The following is an 18,451-nucleotide window of genomic DNA, read 5'->3' as shown; positions in this document are numbered from 1 at the left end:
ACTTAAATAGATTTAGGAAGACCTTCTTATTGATTGTAAATTAATCATATATATCGGTGAATACCTTCTTATCGAAGACCTTCATATCGAAATCCACATGCCATGAAAATTAACAACTTTAAATTTTGTGTAGGATGTTAGCTAGGAATAATCATCCCTCTATTTTGAACTATAGTGATAGGAGTTACATGAGATTGGTTATTTTGCTAAGGAAAAAAATGTCATGTAGTTTTCTATCGCTGTGGTTAAATAGATCAAGTAATGACATGCCAAATCTGTAAGTCTAATTTTGTTATTGTTAAAAGCATTTACCATGATTGTCTTATATATTTTATGATTGTTATAGAGTTTAATTATGATATGTTTTGTATGACTTTTAATGCATATATTGTGTCTCTTTAAATCCACAACTCTCGAATCATAAATTTTTAATCATTGATTTTGCAGGTCGTACTTTGAGGTGTCCATGATTAACACCTTTTCTATTTAACTATAGTGGTCGAAATTACATGGCATTTTTTATTTTGGAATAAAAAATGCCATGTAACTTTCGATCACTATAGTTAAATAGATCAAGTCATAGCCTGCCAGATAAATCCAAAATCCGGTGGTCCTAAACTCTAAACTCTAAACCACTAAACCGTAAACCCTAAACCACTAAACCGTAAACTTTAAACCCTAAACCCTAAAACGTAACCCTAAACCCTAAACTCTAAACCACTCAACCGTAAACCCTAAACCACTAAACCGTAAATCATAAACCCTAAAATCGTAAACCCTCAACCTATAAACCCTAACTCCCTAAACTCGTTAACCCTAAACCCAAAACCCTAAATCATAAAACCCTAAACCGCTAAACCACTAAACCCTTAACTCTAAACCCTAAATCACTAAACTCTTAATCTTAAACCCTAAACCGTAAACCCTAAACCCTAAACCCTAAAATCTTAAACCTAAACCCTAAACCTAAAACCCTAAATAAATCCCTAAACCCTAAACCCCTAAAACCCTAAATCACTAAACCCTTAACCTTAAACCCTAAACCCTAAACCCTAAAAGCTTAAACCGTAAACCCTAAAACCTAAAATCTAAACTCTAAAAACCTAAACTCTAAACCATAGACCCTTTCTTTATACTTCGAATTCTAAATTCTAATACTGTAATTATTGATGATTTATTAATGTGTTGGAAATTGTGGATTCAGGAAAAATGCAGAAAACACGAAGTTGGATGTATAACAAGAATTTACCTGAACGTCGAGGATTAACCGATGAATTTATTGCGGGATTAGAACAATTTATTGAGTTTGCAACAAATCAGTTCGATTTTATGGATGGAGATAAGATAAGATGTCCATGCAGAAAGTGTCACAATGGCAAATTTTTACCAAGTAATAAAGTACAAGAACATCTTTGTAGATTTGGTTTCACCCCCAATTACTATAATTGGACTTCTCACGGTGAACCGTTCATATCAGATGAAGATTATGGACAAAATATACAATACTCAGGCATGGGAGCTCAGAGTTATTATATAGATCAATTAAATCCATATCTCAAATGTTTACTTCTTATGCTTATGCAACACCGTTGAATCAGACACAAATACCAGCAGTTGAAGAAAATTTGAATAATGAAACATATCTGAAATGGCAGGAAATGTTGAGTGCTGCAGATCAACCATTGTGGCCTGGTTGAGCTTATAATACTGGTGCTTCATCTGCGACGTATGCGGGGGGCTCAATCAATATTGATGAGCATGCGCGTAGATTGGTATTTCTTTCAACTGTTCCTATTTAAATTTATTTCATATCAATGTTTATAATTGCTAACAATATATTTTTAGGCTAAGGAATTGGGTCGAGATCCAAATGTTATCGATACTTTCACTCGCACGTTCCAGAAAAAAGACAAGAGTTGGAGCGGAGACCGAGCTAAAGCAATGAAGGTTTTAATATATATTCTTATATATTTATGTGTTTAATTTTTAAAATATTATACCATATTAATATTTCTTTTGATAATACAGGATAAATATTGTGAGCTTGAGTTAGCACAGCGATCTTCAGCTGGTAGTTCTGAGGGATCTGAGCCCTCAGTTGGCAATGAATTGAGTCTGTGGTTGGAGGCGAGTGGGGGATGCAAAGGGGGTGGAAGGATTTTGGGTATGGGTTCTTTGAGCAGAACCTATAAAGTTGCTGGTACCTCTTCCACCACCTCCCCTGTTGTCACATCACAGATTCATAGTTTGACTGAGGAGGTAACCCATTTGAAAGGGTTATTAGAACAAAGAGATCAAGAAATGATAAGAAGAGATGAAGAAATGAAAAAAAGAGATAATGAAATTAAAAAATTGCAAAGACAACAATCTCGCATCTTGCAACATTTTCAGTTGCAATCTCTTCTTGGTGACGACGACGACGACGACGACGACCACGATGACGCCAGTGACGATGGTGGTGATACTTCATGAGTTTTTTGCGTATGAATTTCTTATAATTATTATTTTAGTTATTTGGTAGTTGATTAGACCTGTAAGTTAATAATTTTTATATTGTTACTAATACTATTTAATTTCTTTAACAGGTGGTTTTTGTAAACAAATCAAAAAAAAAAGGTAATCGTTTACATATTTAATTTATAGGTTTTAGTTTTTATTGCATCTGAATGATATTACTTTATCTCTGTTTTTATTTTTTTATGCAGGCGAATAAAAGATAGTGACGAAGAATCCAGTAGAGTTTCTGGGGGACCACGATGATCTTCTTCCTATCTTTTATTCATATCTCATCTGATTTGTTTAGACTTTGTATGGATTAGTTGGATTTTTCTGATACTTTGACTTTGTATGGATTTGGTTAGACTTTGTATGGATTGCTTATGGATTTTTGTTTGACTTGTTATGGATTTTATATGATGTTTGAATTGTATGGATTGTTATGGAGTTTGTATATCATGTTTGTATTGTTTATGATGTTTGGATTGTATGGATGTGTTTGTATTGTTTATGATATTTAGATTGTATGGATGGTTATGGATTTGATATATATACTTGTTTTGAATGTTATGTGGATTGTTACAGGTTAAATGTATTTGTAAATCGATCCGATTGGATCGATATTATATGTATTACAGGAATATCAAAAAAATAAATTGTTGTCATTAATTTTTTTTTAATTTTGCAACGAATTTTGCGACGAAAACCAATTTCGTCGCCAATTGGCGACGAAATTTGCGACGAAGCAGTGTTCGTTGCAATTATATCGTAACTTACTGTATATCGATTTTTTCCAACGAAAAGGCTATTCGTCGCAGAATTCGTCGCCAATTGGCGACGAATAAGGTATTCGTCGCCAATTGGCGACGAATACCATATTCGTCGCCAATTGGCGACGAATCACAATTCGTCGCCAATTGGCGACGAATTCGTCGCCAATTGGCGACGAATAATTCGTCGCCAATTGGCGACGAATCGTCGCCAATTGGCGACGAATAATAGTATTCGTCGCCAATTGGCGACGAATATTCGTCGCCAATTGGCGACGAATCATTCGTCGCCAATTGGCGACGAATAGTCGCCAATTTTCGTCGCCAATTGGCGACGAATTGTCGCCAATTGGCGACGAAAATAATTCGTCGCCAATTGGCGACGAATATCATTCGTCGCCAATTGGCGACGAATTCTGCGACGAACAGCCTTTTTCGTCGCAAATTTTTGCGACAAACACAAATTTTTCGTCGCAGAATTTTTGCGACGATTTTATAGCAACGAAATATTTTCGTCGCAAATTTCGTTGCAAAATTTTTTGCAACGAATTTTTTTAGAAAATTCGTCGCAAATTTCGTCGCAAAATGCTGTTTTTTTTGTTGTGATCAAGGCAAGCTATTCTAATCAGTTTGTATATGAAATTAAAGTGAATGTAATCAATTGCTTTTTATCCATTGCAGCGGGCATTCACTTGGGATAATATTGAAGAGTTAAAAATAAGGAGGATTTTTAAGAAAAAATATAACGATCACATTCGGCATACATTAAATCATGCGAAAATCAAGGGAAAAATGTCAAAGTGTATCACCGAGGAAAATTGGAGCAAGATTGTGAATTATTGAGAATCTAAGGAGAGCAGATGAAGGAGTCAACAGAATAAAATAAATCAAGCTTATAATTCTAGAGATTTGTTTGCAACACATGTGGGAAGCTCGATCACTATCGGTGAACATAGACAAAGAATGATAATTTTTTAATGTATCAGATTTATAGGTTTGTGATTTGTTGCGTATAAATATCTGATATATCAGAAGGTTTGATATGTATTAACGATGATATAAAATATATATCTCGATTTTTTGTGTGAGAAATTTTAGGTTTATGATGAATTTTGCAACGAATATTTTTTATAGTAAATATGTTCATTTTACGACGAAAATACTTTTCAACATTGATCAGTGATGAAAAAGATTTTTATTGTTGATTAACGATAAATTTTACGATAAATACTTATTTATTGTAAAACTTTGCACTATTGCATTGATGTCGAAGATGACTCGTAGTCATCTCATGACTAGTGGGGGCACATGGAGGGAGAATCGTCGTCATTGTCAACAATTACTTATTCGTATTAGCGATGCAAAAGGAGAACACAATATAGTATATATATATATATATATATATTAAAGATAAATATTATAAAATAAAATATTTATTATTGCAACAATTTTTCTTGAGAAAATAATAGATAATTTAGTCTCCAATTAAAGACATAGACAAAGACCCATAAACCTATCTACTTTCCTCACCCATGTGACTGCATTAATGACTTATATGTGTTTACCCTCTGATTTACGCTAATTTAACAATTAACCATAAACTTAATTAAATTATGCCTAAACCACTTGAGATGCTAATCAAATTATACACATGTGATTCAATTAATCATGTGACCTTTTTCACATGAACCGACCAGCAGTGGAAAAGTTTCAACATTGAGTACCTACTCAAAGTCCTCTCAGGGCCATGCAGCATTGAATCTCCACACATGCAACATTTTGAATATTGTGAAGAAACAAAAATTATTAATTATTATTTCTTGTTGAGCAGCATGTTTAGTTAGTTTAGGGTTCGCAAGAGTTTGAATTGAAGGTCTGATTAAGCAAGGCATCTTTTTGATGAGTTGTTGTTGGGCACCCTTGTTCATGTGCTAGAGATATTGTTTAAAAACAACATAAAATATCGAGTGTTATCCATCTTCGATTCGACATATTATCCTTTCTTACAATTTAAAAGATATCTAACGTGACTTAAGCATCCAAGAGACCTTAATTTTTAGTAGTGTTTTTAGGCATCAAAAAAATATTTCTAAAGAAGGGAATTGTGTTTTCTCCAACAACCTTCACACACACCGAAAGACTTGTTGTATAGTATAAAACTTAGAGACAAAATGAAATAAATAAAAATAAAAATATGAAAAATCTGATTCCCAAAAGTGGAAAAGAAACTTAATTAGTTCCCAAATCGGTGGTAGCCGCTGGCTCTCCTCCAATCAAAAGACAAAGCAGAGATGGGTCCCGCGGTGGGCCAGGAGTCCATGCAGCCGGAAAAGGTCTTCCCGCCGCACATGGCGGTGGGCCATCGGCGGTCGGTGGCGGGCGCCGCCGCAGCGACAAAATCTATCATCTAATCTCCATGCCACGTCATGTGGTAGATTTATGTATATATTTCCCAGGGACCGGTGGAATTGGAATTTATACTTGTCTACTAATTAATACTTTGTTCTTTTGATTAATTAAATCTTTTCGATAAGTGATCGATGAAATTTTTATACGTACTTGTCATTGTATGATTGGGCGAGGATGACACTTGGTGGTCCATAATGAAAAGGACCCACCAACTAAGACACGTCATTAAAGTGCACATTTCATGAGTCCCATGCCACCTAAAAAGAGTGAGATATCATACCGAAACAAAGTAGCAAAAATCTTAAATGAATAATTTTTTCAAGATATATTTTTAAAAAAATTATAAAGTTGAAATTTACTCAACTAACTGATATAACAATATTGGACTAATATGATTAATAAATATTTTTTAAATAAAAAATTAAGATAAATGGATTTTTAAATCAATTTATGTTTATGTGTATTTTTTTTCCCCTCCGCTCAGCACCTCCGCACGTGCCGAGTCGGCCGTTTACGAGCAAACGTAATTAACTGCAACCGTTAACTTGGGCGGTAACTGTAACGGGAAACGTCAAATCGATTCCGTTTCTAAACCGGCATGGGTGCCGATATATTGTTTGGTCAGCCACCGGTATAAATACGCTCAGCTGTCCCCCTCCCTGGGCAGGGGAGCCGAGAAGAGAGACAGAGCAACCATAGAAGGTGCTCTAATGGCGGACCCTGTTGCAAGTAGAGATTCTTAGCTTCCTAGCTGTTTCTTTGTTGGCGAAAAGTCCCTGATTCTTTTGGTGGGGCGGAGAGCAAGAACCGAAGCTAGGGTTTCTGGTTCTTGCCTGCAGCGCTCGGTGTCGGATAATGGAATGGCAGCCAGAAGGGACGAGGAGTGAGTGAGACCCGACGGTTCCTAACTCCTTTGATTCCCTTGTTGCTTCCTGTTCCCCCACTGCTTCGATTGGCGAGTAGCACAGCGAATAGAATCGCTGACTCTCTTCACTGCTCCTGGGATTTCCCTGTCTGCTCGGCGAATCGCCTCGTCTATTGACGAGCATCGTTGCGCTTGTCGCCAATTGCGCCCCGCACTGTCTGATTCGGGAGAAAGATCCAAACCGGGCTTTCCCCTTTTCCCGATTTCTCCTGTGCTGTCCTGTTGAAAAGATTGGATTTTTATGCATTTCCAATAGCTTGCTCGCTTTCTAAGGTGTCTCGATTTGATGTGGTGAAGCTTGCGGGGTGTTTTGGGAGGTGGAGATGTTGGATTTGGCGCTGGATTCCGATGGCGAGGTCGGGCTGGAAGTGATTAACTCCAGCCAGAGCTCGATGAGCAGCAGTGGCGACAGCCGGAGTAGTTTCTCGCGTCTTTCATTTGATACTGCTGCACCTGCGCCGCTGGAGGCGACGGTGGAACTCCCCGCCGGCCTTCGCCCCTGTGCTCCGACCAGGCTTCCCTCCAAGCCGCACCGCTCATCGGACCCGGCCTGGGCCGCGATTAGTTCCCGGTCCCTTCCCGCCAATCTCGGCCCCCGGGACTTCAAGCTCCTCCGCCGCATTGGCAGCGGCGACATCGGAACTGTCTATCTCTGCCGCCTGCGCGACGAGGCTTCGCCTCACCCGTACGCGATGAAGGTGGTCGACAAGCTGGCGCTGTCGAAGAAGAAGAAGCTCGATAGAGCGGTGACGGAGAAGAGGATCCTCCGGATCCTCGATCACCCCTTCCTCCCTACTCTCTACGCCGACTTCGATGCTTCGCCACACTACTCTTGCGTCGTGATGGAATACTGCAGCGGGGGAGACCTTCACACGCTCCGCCACCGCCAGCTCCGCCAACGCTTCTCCGTCGCCGCCACCAGGTGCTCCACCAAACCTCTTTTCTTCGACTAAAAATCGAATCCTTTTCCCATCTTCCACAAACTTTTTCATATTACTTTCACGGAATTCACACAATTTCGAACTTTTTTCTCTTCGATTGGAGACTACTTGACGATCTCAATCATAACGGGAAAGATTCCTTCTTTCCAGCCATTTGACCTTGTTGTAGCTGTAACTGAAAGATGCTTCCTTGTGGCTCTGTTCTGGCTTTGACGCTGTTGATTGAAATGTCGTAGGTTCTACGCGGCGGAGGTGCTGCTCGCCCTAGAGTATCTTCACATGCTCGGTATCGTCTACCGCGACCTGAAGCCGGAGAACATCCTCATCCGCTCCGACGGCCACATCATGCTCTCTGACTTCGACCTCTCCTTGGAGTCCACCTCCTCCCCCACCCTCGAGCCCATCACCACCTCCATCGCCGCGGACAGGAGCCACTTCGCCGCTGAAAACGGCGAGCACAAACCCGCCGATCCCTCCTGCCTCCCCTTCCTCGCGCGCCGGCCGCCACCCCACATGGCCACGAAGGCCGACCCCTGGCGCTTCGTCGCGGAACCCGTCGACGCCCGGTCGTGCTCCTTCGTGGGTACCCACGAGTACGTCGCGCCGGAGGTCGCCGCCGGCCAGCCCCACGGCAGCGCCGTCGACTGGTGGGCATACGGCATCCTCCTCTACGAGCTACTCTACGGACGCACTCCCTTCGCCGGGCCCACCAACCAGCAGACCCTCCACAACATCGTCAAGCAGCCGCTGTCCTTCCCAGCGGCCGACCCTTCCTCGTCGGCGGCGAAGGATCTCATCGCCAGCCTGCTCGCTAAGGACCCGACCGCCCGCCTCGGCTCCCGGCGCGGCGCGGCGGACGTCAAGGCGCACCCTTTCTTCAAGGGCCTCAACCTGGCGCTCATGCGCTCGCACCGGCCGCCGGTCATGCCCGATCCGACCCGCTCCCACTCCCGTAAGCAGCCCCCCATGCCAAACAGGCTCGAGTTCTTCTAGTCCGATTCGAATCCGATTCCATCGGTCGGGTAGATTTTCACACGGTCCAAAACATGTACAATTCGCTGCATTGACTTATCAAATGTACCACGCAGTGACTAATGCTCAAGTTTCCTCCTTCACATTGTATCGTACGTAACTGGTTTGACGCCATTACCGACCGCCGGTTGACCTTCGTGAACCTGTAACGAAGAAGCCGATGCCGAATGTACAGCTCGATCCCAAGCCAGAACTAGGACAGCGGGCACCGAACCGGGCACGCGTATCCAAGACGTGTGTATGCTCGATCGGAGAGGGCAGCCGTCACGCGGGGTGTAGCTGCCCCAGTGGTGGGTGTTCCGAGCGAGCCGGGCGGAGAGAACGACGTCCGCGGGACTTGTCCCTGGAGACAGGACACGGAGTACTGGAGGCGTGAAGGGCAGAGGCAGACAGGGAGGACTTTATCGACTGCAGGCCAGCGTGAGTAAATATGCCTGGATATGGTAATTGCCATTAATTACCTTACAATAAAATAAATAAAAGCGAGAGATATGATAGAGCAGAGCAGACGGAGGGGTAGGTAACGTGATGGAGGAGTAATGGCTGCATGTTGTAGCGTGGAGCAGGACAGGGCTACCGGCTACGTGAGTAATGGGAAAGCAGCTAGAGATGGTGATGTTTATGGGAGTGGTGTGACGAGAGGTGTGATCTGCGGGCAGTTAATATGAGGCCGTACGAGAGGGAGAGATAGGGTGGAGGGATCGAGGAAGATGAAGATTAAAAAAAAAGTTTATATTTTGATTGTGTGACGACATGAAGATTTGAACTGAATTGTGATGGAAGGGTTTGAACAGCCTTTACATGTTGTTTTCGGTAAAGAATGTTTAATTAGTCACTTAACTTTAAACAAGGAGAAATGGGCATCGAACTGGCTTGATCTGCAATTACAAGCATTCCTATGAAAGATCAGAATTGGTGTAGGGCATCTGATAATGCCTACTTTCATGGATCACGTGAAGAGAAACCAGATGAGTCGACTGTCACTTTTATAAGCTTTTTAAAAATGTTATGATACGGGTCGACCCTCTCCTCACTCTCGCCTTGATCGCACGTCATCTTTCGGGTTCTAATCTGATAGAATCCTTGTTCTTCTCTGTTTGCTTGGGTTTGTCATTTGCATGTTAACACCGATCTTTGGCATAATTGATATGAGTTCTCCGACGGTCAAATCAGTGCGAAATTGAAAGGGAAAATATTACCTTTTTCAATGAGAAGGGCTTAAGGGAAATGAAGTTAAATGGATCAACTTAGTGAAAATGAGAAGAGCCTCAAACAGTTACTTCTGGGTGACAGTTACCTCCTCTTGTTGCACACACCTCCCTGTCTCTTCCAAATCAATACTCTCTTATTAGGTATATATTTTTATAATAAGATGAGTTTTATATCTATTAATCAATCTATCTATTTTTTTCTTAATTTTAAGAATTCATTTATTGTTAATAACCCTTCGGTCTGGAGGAAGATCGATTAATTTTCAAACTTGATTATTTTTCATTGATTCTATTTTTTCATCCATTGTAATTTTTCATTTTTTTTTCTCTAAGCATCTTAATGCTTCCACAATAATTTAAGATTTTTCATCATCAATTGGGAGGATCATTAATGTTTCATTCTCAATATCAAACCTTTTTTCAAGGAATAATTTTACGACTACTTCTTTGTAGATTGAACTGTTGAGAAATCACCTTATTAATTGACAAATCACTCTCAGTGGGTTGACTAGCTTCAGACATCCCTTGTGATACTTCTATCGTTAATAAAATATCATCCTTCTCAAATAGTGGAATAGTTTTGTCAACATCACCTTTTGTTGGGAACTTAGTTTCGAGAAAAGTAGCATCTCTCGATTCTAATTTGGAGATAGGTTCCATCTTATTGCTCACCAATGAAAATATAACTTTTGGAGGTCTCAGATACCTTATAAAGATATACCTCATACCCCTAGGTTCTAGTTTTCTATACAAGTGAGTACATCAGGTGCATCCAGGCAGGTCAAGAACAAAGGCAGCTGAGCCCTAAGGTTTTAGATTACTCAAATCTGATTTTTAGTCTGTCCAACATTCATAAGGGTGTAGAGGGAACAAATTTAGAAGATACTCAGTTAAGTATGTAGAATTGTTGCTAATAATTCATCTACCTAATATGAAATTGAAAGGGAATACAAATTAACTTGAGTCATCATAGACTTAACCATATCTAGAAGAGTTTGATTTCTTCTTTCAGCAACTCTATTTTGCTATGGAGTTCCTGGGATCGTTAGTTGTCTAATAATTCTTTTATCATTGCATATTATTTTGAACTAATCAGATAAATATTCATCTCCACGGTCAATAATTCCTTTATCATTATATATTATCTTAAACTAATCTAATAAATATTCATCTCCACGATCAGTGCATAAGGTTTTAACCTTACGATCCAATTGATTCTCAACTTCGTTCATATAACATTTAAAGCAATCTAATACTTCATATTTATGAGAAATCAAATACACATGACATCAAAAGCCCCCGGGGCATAGGTGTGAAGTCATCAATAAATGTAATGAAATAAGAAGCTCCGACCGTATATAAAGTCATCAGTAATGAAATAGGAAGCTTCATGTTTAGTCTTCACATTCATCGGACCACAAATATCTGAATAAATTAATTGCAATGGTGATTTAGCTCTAATAGTCTTACCAAATGATTTCCTAGTTGATTTTTTCAATAAGACAATGCTTACACACAGATAAATTTATCTTAGCATGAGTATCTAACAGACCCTCTTTAGCTAATTTATTCATTTATTTTTGTCCAATATGTCTTAATCTAGCATGTCAAACTTCATCAATAATATCAGCATCACTAGTAAGAGCAATATTTGAAAAATAACCATAATTTCATAATCAGTATTCAGTTCTACATCAAGAACCATGAAATCATTCGTTAAAAAATCATATCCTATTAACACAGAGTTAATTCAAAGTTTCACACATCGGCTGTAAAAGTTAATACAATAACCCAATCCAAGAAGATAATTAACAGAAACTAAATTCCGTCTAATTTCAAGAGCATAAAGGGCATTATGTAGAAGCAAGGTACATCCACCACGTAGGTTGAGTTTGTAAGTGTCAACTCCTTTAACTTCAATCCTTGTATTATTTCCTATATATATCCATTTATTGTCAGCTGGTACCCGACGGTACTCCACGAATGTAGCTTGCTCATGAGCTACATGGTTTATTGCTCCGAATCTATAATCCACAAAGGATAAGAATCAGTTAACAACACTATACTAGCAACATAATGCTCATGAATGGAAGATAAACATGGATATACCTTTTTCAACTAAGTATATTCCCGAGCGAAGTGAACCTTCTTGCCACAATTAAAGCAAGTTAATTTACTTTTAGGTTTCTTTCCATGTTTATTCCCTTTGAATTGCTTCTTGTTTGGGCCCAACCCAACAACAACAGCACCAATTTCTTTTCCCTTTCCCTTCTTGAATCATTTTTTCTTATTCTTAGATCCAGACATTCTAACAGAACCTTCAGCTATAAAAGCTTGTCCAGAAATCCTTACGAATTCAATTCTCTTCGCCTTTAGTTCAACATGACATGAGACATCAACAAAAGTCTTGATACTTTCACTATGTGTTAAATTCTATTTCATCGTCTCCCAAAAATCAGGAAGGGAACAGATTACTACCTGAACTCTGTTGTTCATCAGTCAACTCATGACCAACAGTCTTTAGCTCCCAAATCATATTAGTCATTTTCCTCATATGTTGGGCCATGGAAATATTCAGGTGCTTTTTGTAACTGTCAAACTTAATTGTCAGCTGACGAAGCTTACTAAGGATTACTCCACTATACTTTTCTCTAAGGGCAACCCAGACAGCATGAGCAGAGGGTAATGACTCATACTCATAAACCAGGTCATCTACCATTGAACTTATCAATATACCCTTAGCAGTAGAGTCTTTTTCTTCCATGCCTTATAGACATCAATATCACATCTGTGTTGTGTTGTCGGACCATCAACAGGTTCTTCCATAACCTGATTGATAGTCTCTAGAACTTCTTGTTCCTCAAGAACATATCGTATCTTGAGATGTCATATTTTGTAATTGTCCCCATTTAATTTCTCTCCTTTATTGAGTTCAGCTATGATATTTTTAGTAGTCATAATCTACCATAAATAAATATATTATTTAGTTATTCAGTGTAAATCATATATATGTAATTTTTTATTGACTCAATGCAAATCTAAGTTGGTATACAAAATCAAGTGATAACTATATTTTCCACTCATCATTCATATGGTCCAATCTAACCAACATTGATCAATTATATTACACACATCTCATCAAATGAAACTAATCATTAAATGAACTAAATGAACTCATCATTAAATATAAGACTGTTAACACATAACACTCTTTTTACAAGTTTGTTAACATATAACATACTCTGCTAACTCATAACATAAACAACTTTAAGAAACTAGATAGGTCACTACTGTTCCCACTAGGACAGACACTAGTGCAGTAGTAATCAACATAATCCTTATCTTTCTTGACTCAGCTAGGACATTCTCAAATAGATCGACTTCTTGATTCTTTGAATCCACATTTGGATTCTCTTTTGGATCCACCTCAATCTCTTCAGGATCCTCTCGGGGAGGTGATCCATAACTATCCACATGGACTAGATGATGAAGTAGCTCTTTTTTCATCTCCACATATGTGATGTACCCTTCATAGCACCCTCATATATGGTGTGCTACTTCATTGAGGTGTTTTGGTAGCGATCAAACCAAAGCCAAGATCTGGTAATTATCTAGGACAGGAAAATCATGTTGCTCAAGTCTCTAGAATAATTTATCAAGCCTTCCAATGTGTCTTCTAACTCCATAAACAAATCATATACTATCTCCTCGATAGCCTCCCTCAGCTTATTTCGTAACACATCACGATGAGTCATAATGCATATCGTCCGTGCCATCTGAAATTGAAATCAATAAAGTCAGTACAAAATCGACTAACTAGTAACAAAACTGACTTATTCAATTCAAAATATGCATAGAACCAACACACAACACATATACAATCAAGAAAAATAAATTTTCTTGTTATTTAGGAGTTCCAGTCGATTGTCCAATCAACTACTAAATCTAAATCCCGAATGGTTCTGAGTGTGATCGACTCCTCCCAGCACCCCGAGTGCTACTGCACTTCATTTGCCCGAGTCTGATCAAAAATAGACTCCTCAAGTCAAAGTCGAATCCGAGTAGGTACATCTCGGACGACTCGGCTAGCATCCCCACTCGGCAAATCCGAGTCACGCTGTTAATCGAGTCCGAGTACCCACTCGTCATACCCGAGTCACTCGGTTTGTGAACAATGCCGACTCCGTAAGCCAACCGAGTCCAAATTGTTTAAATTTGAGTTTGAGTTGTTCTTTCGAACAATCACTCGGCACATTAGGTATGCACTCGGCTCATTGAATATCCTTCTTGACATCCCGAGTCCAAGTTATGTGTGTCAATTTCTAAGATTTAGCCAACTCTTAAATAAACTTGAGCACTGTGATTTTAGTCTGAGTCGAATTCATCATCCCGAGTCTCATTCGGCATCATCGTACCAAAACCACTCGGCACGATTTGATAGTTGCACCAAACCACTAAGTAGTCTTGCTCTCGAGTGTCAAAATACTTAATAGTACTTGACTGATGGAATTTGAGTAAGTTGTCGAGTCTCAAATACTCCAATTGAAACAGTATGGAAAATCACATACACATTTTAATTTTTCTAATGGAATGATTTTTTTTATAACATGCAAAAAAAATACAAACTGTTTTAACATCGTTTATGCCATCATCTCATGCATTTCAAAAAAAAAGTATAACTAATGTTCATCGCGTTTTTATCACGAACTGTAGGCTCACTATTTATAATACAGATGATGTCAAGATGTTGTGAACAGTACAATTATTGTTCATAATTTTTAAATATTTTTTTATTATTACTTTTCATAAACAGTAAAATAGTAAAAAAAATATCTGTGAATCGTACAAGTAGTGTTTATGATATAACTAATATTCATATTTTTTATGAATAGTAGTCATACTGTTCATCTGCATGAATAGGTTGGTAATTTTACTTTCGCTTGAACTGTATAAATTATGTCTATCATGAGATAATCTTAAAATAAAATTATGAATTTAAAATATTATTCTGATATCATTATTGTTTCCAATACATGAAGTATCGAATAACATAAAATTTTAAATACTTACCGTGTTTCTTTGTCGAACTTATTTTATATACTCATCGTTAAAGAACTGTTATAACGAATCGAATAACTCTTCCATCTTCACAAATCAAAATCTCTTTACTCTTGAACTTGGACACCTCCCATTTTAAAAGCATACAAAGTGATGTCGGTGCATAAATGACGTGGCTCTTTCTCTAAGGTAAAAGTCAAGGGTCAAGGGGGAGTCAAGAATGAGGCTGATTTGGCAAGGCTAGTCAAATGGACTGGTCAACATTTGTCTTTTGTGGATTCAACAAACTATACATGTTCCCAGACAGCCTTTATAAAGTTGTCATAGAAGATGCTCTTTTTCCTACACATAATGCCAAAAAGAAGAAAGAGAAGAGGAGATATGTCAGATTTGGTCTCCTTGTGTGCCTACATAAGGGAGAGCTCTAGCAAAGGGAAGGCATCATCAGGATCATCATCTTCTTCCTCGGCATCATCTCCTTCTTCTCACAGGAGGACTTCTTCTTCTTCCTCTTCCTCCAAGAAGGGACACTTCTTCTTCTGGACGGGCTATGCATTTCAGGTTCTCACCTCTTCTTCGGAAAGGAAGTTCTTCTTCTTCTCCCTCTTGGAGGACTGGTTCGACCTTCTAAACTCTTCTTCTTCTTTTACATTTTCATTTATCCTTCTACGGAATACTGACTTGAGCGTCGGAGTGGCCCGCCGGGACTTCCCGGCACCCCTCTCACCCCCTGTTTAAGTGCATTTCAGGTCCTCATCACCCTGTCCCTCCAACTCCACTAGAAAGCGGTACCCGTCGGATCGTTCGTTGACTGGTGGCTTGACCATCGTCGGTTTTTGGCCGGAACATTTTGGCGCCGTCTGTGGGAAATCTGAGCTAAGCGTGATGGTTAACACTAGAAGAACTTCCGACAACCGTGGTTCTATCGGAGAAAGGGACTAATAGAACTGTTCCAAGCACTTTCATGCTTTCATGACATTTTGCTCGACCAACCTACTCGGCCTTCTTCAGCCCTACTACTCGGCCCCTTACTCAGCCTACCCGACTTTCCTCGACTTTACTATTCGGCTCCTTGCTTGGCCTACTCATGCAAACCTCTATCCAATATGCGAATCATGCTTGCCTGTTTTCTTTGCTCAGCTTCATCTTCTTTATTCCACATCTCTCTCTCTCCTTCAATCGAGAAGCTTGCTCTCTTCTCTTAGACGAGAGCTACCTAACGGAGTTATGGATTAAGGAGTGACAAATGGTTACGGAAACCGGAGAAAGTAGAGAATCGCGATTACCTTTTGAATTTGAATCAAAGTAGCGACAAGCCGAGTACTACGACTACAGGGGGAAGAAACGTGGACAGCTTGCGTGTTGGAGATGCTGAATACGCCGAAAGCTGCAGCAAATCTCTGATCTATCTGAAAAATCAGCAGCCTCGCTTCCCACGCCGAAAGCCAGCTTTGGCTTGCTGGCAGCACACTTCCCACTGCACACCAACGGCTTGCGTGCAGCAAGCATCCACCGCTCATCAGCTGGGATTGGAAAGGACTCGGAGGTCTGGAGCGAACAGGCGTACTCCATCTTGGTGGTAATGTCGGTAATGGTGACGGTGATGGTGACGCCGTTGCTAAAGCTACTGGTGACTACCAACAGAAGAGAAGTTTCGTACGAGCGGCATACGACCCAGTGGCGGGACGCTAGCGAAGAGCTCCGTGTCTTACTCTGCCATCACAACGCCCGCAACGTGCTGTCCATGCTGGGCCTCCTCGATGCCGCCCACCCAAACAAACGCTCCCCCGTCTTCGCCTTCTCCTTGTCGAGCTCACCGGCCACGCCTCCGCTATGCTCGTTGTCCACGATGCCGCCAGCGCCGACGGCAACCAGAAGCAATTCTGAAAACCCTCCTTCGATGACCGGTCTCTGGGAATAATCCAGGCGCTGGACTCGTACGCGCAACGCACACCAGGGGTCACCATCCAACCCCTCACCGCCGTCTCCACCTACGACACCATGCACGAGGACGTGTGCGGCGTCGCCAAGGACAACTGCATCTCCTTCATCATTTTACCTTTCCATAAGCAGCCCACCATGAACTGCGGCATGCAGGTACACCCGGCAAGCTCACGCTCTTCGTCTTAGTAACCTGCGTCGTCGCCGCCACCGGCGGCCTCATCTTCGGCTACGACATCGGCATCTCCGGGGGAGTGACGTCTATGGACTCGTTCCTGAGGAAGTTCTTCCCGGAGGTGTACGTACCGGAAGGAGCAGGCGGACACGAGCACGAACGAGTACTACTACCGATTCGATAGCCAGCTGCTGCAGGCCTTCACGTCGTCGCTCTACCTCGTCGTCCTCATCGCCTCCCTCGTCACCAGGGCCTTCGGGCGCAAATGGTCCATGTTCGGCGGCGGCGTCACCTTCCTCGTAGGCGCCGCCCTCAACGGCGTTGCCCGGAACGTTGCCATGCTCATCTTCGACCGGATCCTACTCGGCATCGGCGTCGGATTCGCCAATCAGCCCGTACCGGTGTACTTGTCAGAGATGGCGCCGGCGTGACTTCGCGGGATGCTTAACATCGGCTTCCAGTTGATGATCACCTTCGGCATCCTGATCGCGAACCTCATCAACTACGGCACGGCGAAGATCAAGACTGGATAGGGATGGCGCATCATCCTCGCTCTCGCCGCCGTCCCCGCCGCCATCATCACCGTCGGTTCCTTCTTCCTCCCCGACACGCCTAACTCCCTCCTCGAACGCGGATTCCCCGAGGAAGCCCAGCGCGTGTTCCGTCGCATCCGCGACACCGACGAAGTGGGCGCGGAGTACACCGACCTGGTGGCGGCCAGCGAGGAGTCCAAGCTGGTGGAGCAGCCGTGGGCCAACATCCTCCAGCGCAGGTACCGCCCCCAGCTGACCATGGCTCTCCTGATCCCTTGCTTCCAGTAGCTCACCGGAATCAACGTCGTTAGTTTCTTTCCCCGGCTTCTCTTTCCCTGTTTTCCCTGACTTGGCTTGCTTGCCTTACTTGGTTTCCCGGTTTTCCCTGGCCTGGCCTGGCCAGACTTTCCTTGCCTTCCCTGGCTTCACCGGCCTGGTTTCCCGACCTAGCTTGGCCTGACTTTCCCTGTTTTCCCTGACTTGGCTTGCTTGCCTTACTTTGTTTTCCGGTTTTCCCTGGCCTGGCCTGGCCAGACCTTCCTTGTCTTCCCTGGCTTCACCGGCCTGGTTTCCCGGCCTAGCTTGGCCTGACTTTCCCTGTTTTCCTTGACTTGGCTTGCTTGCCTTACTTTGTTTTCCGACTTTCCCTGGCCTGGCCTGGCCAGACTTTTCTTGCCTTCCCTGGCTTCACCGGCCTGGTTTCCCGGCCTAGCTTGGCCTGACTTTCCCTGTTTTCCCTGACTTGGCTTGCTTGCCTTACTTGGTTTTCCGGCTTTCCCTGGCCTGGCCTGGCCAGACTTTCCTTGCCTTCCCTGGCTTCACCGGCCTGGTTTCCCGGCCTAGCTTGGCTTGACTTTCTCTGTTTTCCCTGACTTGGCTTGCTTGCCTTACTTGGTTTCCCGGTATTCCCTGACCTGGCTTTTCTCTCAGCCCTGGCCTGGCTTTTCTCTTAGCCTTGGC

General features: G+C 41.8%; 2 protein-coding genes and 1 pseudogene across 3 annotated transcripts; all 3 read left to right on the top strand.

Annotated features, from left to right (window-relative positions):
• Nucleotides 1-2,090: 2,090 nt before the first annotated feature.
• LOC141848280 (uncharacterized) lies at nucleotides 2,091-2,847 on the top strand. 2 transcript variants are annotated; one of them, XM_074736329.1, is made up of 3 exons: nucleotides 2,091-2,455; nucleotides 2,586-2,616; nucleotides 2,706-2,847. In XM_074736329.1, the coding sequence occupies exons 1-3, from the start codon at nucleotides 2,167-2,169 to the stop codon at nucleotides 2,758-2,760; spliced, it is 375 nt and encodes a 124-aa protein (XP_074592430.1). In that variant the 5' UTR covers nucleotides 2,091-2,166; the 3' UTR covers nucleotides 2,761-2,847. The 2 variants fall into 2 exon arrangements, 1 of the variants encoding a protein (XP_074592430.1); XR_012603516.1 differs by having other exon boundaries at nucleotides 2,322-2,481.
• Nucleotides 2,848-6,356: 3,509 nt separating this feature from the next.
• LOC141848572 (protein kinase PINOID-like) lies at nucleotides 6,357-8,656 on the top strand. The gene is made up of 2 exons (XM_074736615.1): nucleotides 6,357-7,522; nucleotides 7,778-8,656. Exons 1-2 carry the CDS (start codon nucleotides 6,924-6,926, stop codon nucleotides 8,532-8,534), a joined length of 1,356 nt encoding a protein of 451 aa, XP_074592716.1. The 5' UTR covers nucleotides 6,357-6,923; the 3' UTR covers nucleotides 8,535-8,656.
• Nucleotides 8,657-9,112: 456 nt separating this feature from the next.
• LOC141848366 (sugar transport protein MST3-like) lies at nucleotides 9,113-17,839 on the top strand (annotated as a pseudogene).
• Nucleotides 17,840-18,451: the final 612 nt, after the last annotated feature.

Source organism: Curcuma longa, chromosome 17, assembly GCF_044706935.1.
Source record: "Curcuma longa cultivar G26 ecotype Majalengka, Jawa Barat chromosome 17, ITB_CL_G26_1.1, whole genome shotgun sequence".
Lineage (NCBI taxonomy): Eukaryota > Viridiplantae > Streptophyta > Magnoliopsida > Zingiberales > Zingiberaceae > Curcuma > Curcuma longa.
This window is presented reverse-complemented; position numbering and strand designations above follow the sequence as displayed.

Coding starts and splice junctions, on each gene's coding strand:
- LOC141848280 (XM_074736329.1), top strand. CDS start 2,167: ATGGGTTCTTTGAGCAGAACCTATAAAGTTGCTGGTACCTCTTCCACC. Junction 2,456..2,585: donor CGATGACGCCAGTGACGATG/GTGGTGATACTT, acceptor TTTCTTTAACAG/GTGGTTTTTGTAAACAAATC. Junction 2,617..2,705: donor AAACAAATCAAAAAAAAAAG/GTAATCGTTTAC, acceptor TTTTTTATGCAG/GCGAATAAAAGATAGTGACG.
- LOC141848572 (XM_074736615.1), top strand. CDS start 6,924: ATGTTGGATTTGGCGCTGGATTCCGATGGCGAGGTCGGGCTGGAAGTG. Junction 7,523..7,777: donor TTCTCCGTCGCCGCCACCAG/GTGCTCCACCAA, acceptor GAAATGTCGTAG/GTTCTACGCGGCGGAGGTGC.